At 54.1% G+C, this 6000-nt stretch overlaps 1 protein-coding gene across 1 annotated transcript in view; it reads right to left on the reverse strand.

The window, feature by feature from the left end:
* The window catches only part of TUB (TUB bipartite transcription factor), a 60433-nt gene extending 59859 nt beyond the window's left edge, over nt 1–574 (reverse strand). The window contains 2 exon segments of the mRNA XM_064492593.1: nt 182–294; nt 297–574. Of these exon segments, the coding sequence (XP_064348663.1) occupies nt 182–294; nt 297–338 (155 nt within the window). The 5' untranslated portion in view covers nt 339–574.
* Between the last annotated feature and the right edge of the window lie 5426 nt (nt 575–6000).

A 6000-nucleotide genomic window follows, 5' to 3' on the forward strand; every position in this document is an offset into this window, starting at 1 on the left:
CAGAGGAGCGAAGCCCCCTGTTCACCTGTCTAGAGCCCGAGGCTTTGGAAGGATAAGGATAGGACCCCGTGTGGTGGTGGGGAAGGGGAGGCCTTGGGACTGCAAAGGGGTGAAGTCGTAGGGGGTATAGTGGACAGGGGCTGGGGGCCATGGGCTGAAGGCGGGGGTGTCGAGTGCTTACCGATCTCTTCGGTGGCCCCGTTTCAGGGGCCCAGGTTTCCTGTGTTGCTTGGAATGCTGAGATCCCATGGGCCGAGGAGTGCCTCCTGGGAACAAAATCCCTGTCTCGGCAAAAGGGTGCAAACCCAAAAAGAAGGCAAAGGGGTCCTGGCCCCCATGGCAGCCAGGGGATGGGGTGTGTTTGGGGGCTGGTCCTGTTCAGGCTGCACACAAAGACCTGGAGCCCGTTGCAATTCCTTGTTTCACTCAGCTCAGCACTGAAGCTAGCACAAGCCACCTGGGTGTCTTCCTCCATCACCGTGGCAACAGTCAGAGAAAAACCACCATCACTGATTCATTAGGATGTGGAAAACCTCTCCACCGTCACAGTCTCCTTCTCAGACCCTTTAGGACAGATTCAATCCCCAAGGCTTCAGTGGCCATGCTACTCAAGGACACCCAAGTGCTCGTTTCCATGGCAACACAGAGACTGTGTATCCCTGTATCTGTGGTTACTATAGCAACCCCCACAGAGCCAGGTGCATTGAGGACAAAAGCCCCATCTGGAGGAACCAGAGCCAGACACATTCACTGATGCCCTCTCTGTGGCCAGCCCTGGGCTAGGGGTCAGTGGCCGGCTCTGTGCTGGGGGCACACTCATTGTGCCTTTGAGGGACTGATGGGGGATGGAGGATTTCCTTGTCTGTGTCCTCAGCCTCTTTTCCTCTCACTCCACCTGAAGTCTACCAAGTGAGCTTATCCCCTCATAGGGCTTCAGTTCCCACAGCCCTGACATAGAGACCACACATGCCTGCGTCATGGACCCACCCCCTTCCTAAACTCTAGACCCCTCCCCCTACCTGACCTCTGGACATACACCCTAGATGTCCCCAGCACCTCACACTGAGGTACACAGCCTGGGACTTCCTGTGAGTCCCATCATTCATTGTATACATTCTGTCTCTGTGGGTGACACATCCAGCCCGCCAGGTGCCGTTGTTGCTTCCTGTGTTTCTCTGTCCACCTTCCTCAGCCAGTGGAGACAAGCATCAAGCCCTTCTGAGGGTATCTACCAAGCATCTCTCACTCCGCCCTCCCCCTTCCCTAGACCCACATCCTCTGTGGGGCTTCCTTGTCTGCTGCCCAGATCTTCGCATCAGGATTGTGTCTGCCGCCAAACTTGCTCCTCTCAAATCCATCCTCTGACTGGCACCCAAGTGAGCATTCTAAATGCAAATCTGATCATGCCTCCTGACCTGCTTAAACCCTCCAGAAGCTCCCCACAGCCTCAGGACAGGATCTAAGCTGCTTTACTCTGCCCAAGTCTTGCCAGCCCCTCCAGCCTCCTTGACCACCACGAGCTCCTGCTCACATCACCTTCTGCCTCTCGCTTTCCCACATCCAGCCCTGCTTCTTTTTTTTCCTTATCCATCCTCAGCCACTCTCTTATAAAAATTATACTCACATTTTCCACAAGAGCTCAGAATAACAATTAGGAATCTTTGGGATTCAATTTCAAATTTCTGAGCAGAAAATAACGCCTCATTGCAAAACCAGACATCACTGACCCCACCCTGCCGGGATCCTGGAGCCCTTGGCCCCCAGGTCTGCCAAACAGGCAGAGAAAGATGTGTGGGGAGACTGTAAGTGGCCGAGAAGGGGAGTACAGAGATGAGCCCATTCTGTCAAAAATTCTCATGGCCTTCAGAGAACGGAAGGACTTAGACTGTTAGCTGAGAGGGCATCTCATCCCCTGCCCTTTGCGTTACAGATGGAAAACTCAGGCTCAGAGTGAGGAGGGGCCAGCCAGGTTCCCAGCTCTCAGTGTGATGTTCTCTCCACTTTGAAACATGCCTCAAACTTCAAAGCCAGTGCCAGGAAGACAGCACAAAACATACGTGCACAGACATACTGCATGTGGCAGCGTCCAGGTGGGTACGTGTACATGTGTGGCCACCTGGAACCAGAAACCGCATCCCTCCATCTCTCAGGAACTCTTCCAGGTGTCTTCTGTCCCATTTCTGGCAGAACAGAACTTTGCAGCCAGAGTCAAAGGGCACCTCAAAGCCAATGCTGAGGCAAGCACACTTTCTCGAGCACAGCATCCCCCTGGTCCCCTTCCCACTGAAGCTCTCAGGTTTATACACTGATCCACAGAAATACGGACCATGAAAGACCATACTAACTAGATGAAGCCAGCCTCCTCCAAGGAGGCCCATCCTCACCTTGAGGCTTCATGTCACCCTGGGGGAGGACTGGGGCAGGATGGAGAAAAGGAATCACGGAACCTCAGGGCTGGATAGACTGTATCCCTCAAGAGTCACCCCTCCTGCGGCAGGAAGCCCTTTGGAAGCTAAGCTGATCGGCAGGGGATTATGAATCCTGTGAGTGGAGTGCACGCTTCCCGCATCGGGGTGCTTGTTCTTTCCAGAGCGATCCCTCCCCCTGCAGTCAGCAATTTCTTCTCCTCTTCAAGCCCAAATACATTTCCCTTTAATTCTAGTTCTGTCCTCTGAGGCCCCGCAGAATGTGACCCTGTCGTCAGTCATGATACTTGGCAGTTTCTGAGCCCTTGTACATACATTAGCTCTTTCAGTGTGAGCGCAACCCTCAAAGGAGGGCACGGTTGTTGATACTTTCCCAGAGGAGGAAACTGAGGCCCAGAGAGGGAGTGACTCACCCAGTAAGCGTAAGCAGCAGAGCAGGCACTGGATGAACTACTGCCATGTGGGGAGTGGAGACAGGGGAGCCTGGGCAAGGAGGTGGTGAGAACAACCGGGGGGAAGTGCTTCCCCTGCATTTCACCTGAGCTCCTTGGGTCTCCTACTGTGACAGCATCGGGACACCGAGTGACTGAGTGACCTAGGCCTGGACCTTGATGTGACAATGCCTCAAGTCCAGATACAATTTGGTGTCCTGGGCTCCCCTTCAACAAAGATCTTTCTGAAATGTTTGTTTAACCTTCAGTCATGCTAAGCACAGTGGGGTGGGAGGGCGGGGGCGGGGGCAGGGAACAGGTGTGCCTTGTCTTAAAGACCAGGTTCAGCAAAACCAATGCCTTTCAGTGAACCCAGACCTACCCTCTGCAGAAGGCTGGTTAGCCAGCATCCATGTTTCCTTCCACCTTTCGCCTCCCTGCACAAACAGATCATCACAGCCTGCCTTTAGCCACGCGCTGTCCTCAATCTGCCCCACCTGGGAGGGATTCAGGTAATGTAATTCTCTCCAGCTCCATACACATCCAGCAATGTTTCAGTCCTTTGAGACCAATGTGTCAGGGACACTGTCAAGCATGCCTGGCTGGATGTGATTATAGGAGTGGGGCAAGACCAGGGTGTTCTGTCCTCCAGTTACCGCAGCAGTTACCATGGCAACCTGCAGGCCCTCTGGGAGATAGATGATGAAGGCTAAAGCAGGGTCCAGAGGCATGGAGTGGAGGATGGGCAATGGGTGGGACAGCCCATGGCGGGGACCCCGGCGCAGAGAGAAGCTGAGTACCTCCAACCTGAAGCAGTAGACAGAACAGAAGAGGCGGGGGTGGAGGCCCCAACAGTAAGTAGGGGAGCAGGGCCAGAACTGGGGTGAGCTAAATGGGGTACTTGCTCCTGGGGTGCAAAATTTAGGGAGATACTGGAAAACCCAGTGATAAATCATATTTAAATCAAGATGAGTGCAAACGTATCATTGGTAAAATATCAAAATTATAAAGGCAGTCCTACAAGGCTGGAATTAGAGTGAGGCCAGTGAGGCCAAGTCCTGCTCTCCAGGGTTGGATACTGTCTTTATTACAGTTTTCATGTTGTTCATTATGGATGTTTTTGCATTCATTTTGGTTGTTAAAAATCACTGCATTAAAATATGATTTATCAGGATCACTGAGCTTTTTGGCAGTCCCTTAAATTTTGTACCCGACGTAAATGACTCACTTGCTTCACCCCAGTCTCAGGCCTGAAGGGGAGGACAGACTAAGTTAGGGGCAGGAGGGGCCCTTGCTGGTCATGTGACAAGTTACCAAGAGACATGGGTTCATGTCTGTAAACCGCAGGGATTCCTCTCAGTTCTGAAAGAACCAGATTCAGATATTACAAGAGTCTGCATCGTGCAGATTGCTGTTGGGGAGCACAGGTGCCCTGCATGCACGTGGGCCCCCTGCATTCGGGGGTGACAGTGACTCAGAGGGTGGCTCCCTTCTCTGGCCCTCCCTCAGACTGGCTGCTAAGGGGAGGGGAGCGGGGAGAAGAGGAGAGGGAAGGGAGGGGGCGGGAAGGGAGGGGGCGGGCAGGGAAGAGGCTGGCAGTTTTGCATGGCTGGGAGCAGGAATGGCAGATTAGCTGTAATTGCCTGAAGATGAGAGGCTGTTGATAAATGTTCCTAATAATCAACCTTCAGATCTGACACCAGCTCAGGCTGGGATTACTGTTTTGAATGGAAATCGAACCCAAACCAGTAATTACCCTGGTGAGCGATGCCAGTCTCGCTCTGGAGCCTGTTCCAGGCAGGGAAATGGCACCTGAATGTCAATGTCAGATGTCAGGGAGAGGATTCTGCAAGGGGCCCCTTCCCAAATGCACAAGCTGGCCTGGCCTCTACTGACTCCATGGGGCCCGGTCAACAGAAACACCCGCCCGTCATCCACAGCCTCTAAGCAGCATCCAAACCTCAGACCTCATTTGCACTGTCTGTCACCCTTGGGCTGGGTGAAGGCCTCTGTGGACACCATCGTTAGCTGTCAGAAGCAGTTGCCTGACTGATGGTGGTCCTCCCCAACACAAATGCAGCCCTCTGAGCCTCTGTCTGGGACCCCTGGACAGCCACACAGCTGTTCGCTCTTAGGCTAGGGGGCTCCTGGAATGGGCTGAGCTGGGGCCAGATGAGAGGGGCAAGGCCACCACAGGTGCTAGAGCCCACCCTAGCCTGTCTCCACCCCTGAGGAGCCTACTCTGGCTTCTGGGGCCAGACGAGGGCCAAGTGTGCCTGGGAAGTCTTCCTGGAAACCAGCAGCACTCTCTGGCCCTGGCCTGTGTCTCCATCCTATCTAGAGGACCCCCCAGAATGCTGGCACCACCCAGAACAGGACAGAGAGGGAAAGGCTGTCTCTGTCTCTGAATCAGCTCCCCTCCACGGTGCACTCGTGCCTGGATCCTTCCCCCTGACTTCCCAGCAGCGTAGCTGGACACTAAAGAAGCACTAGACACACCACGGCAGTAAACAGTGATGGCAAGACTCTCTCCACCACCAAACACCTTCTGCCCCCTCCGCTGTGCCAGGCTCTGTCAGGGAGGATAAGTAGGCAGGTGATGACAGATCATCCATCACAAGTGCAGGTTGTCCCAGATGGCCTCTCTCTACGTCCAAGTAAAAATGCCCTGAATTAGAGTCTGGAGGTGTCAATGAGCTGCCTCAGGGGGCAGACAGAGCTGTTCAGGCCTAGGGAGATTCAGAATGTGTGTGACCACAGCCTTTCAGGCTAGAACTGGAGAATAGTGGGCAAGAACGCTCAGGCTTCCCCAGCAGGAGCCGACACCTCAAGGGTGCCACCTAGTGGCAGCATAGCAAGAATGCAGCTCTGTCTTCAGGCCCTGGGGTTTCCCTCTTACCCTTGAAACAGACCCCTGAGCTCAGCAGTGCGAAGGGGAACCAAGAAACAAATTTAGCTTTGCTCTCAAAGACTCGAGGCTTGAAGGAAAAAAGGGCACAATGGGCCCAGTCCGGTCACCTGCTCCTGGCCTGGCCCACAGAGAGGTGACAGGAAGCCCAAACCCAGAACCGACCTGCTCATCCTCTCAGCTGCGGTGACAGATGTGGGGTCCCAGAGAAGGCGTGCTCGCCATCAGCTAACTC

Source organism: Camelus dromedarius, chromosome 12 (assembly GCF_036321535.1).
Source record: "Camelus dromedarius isolate mCamDro1 chromosome 12, mCamDro1.pat, whole genome shotgun sequence".
NCBI classification, from domain to species: Eukaryota; Metazoa; Chordata; class Mammalia; order Artiodactyla; family Camelidae; genus Camelus; species Camelus dromedarius.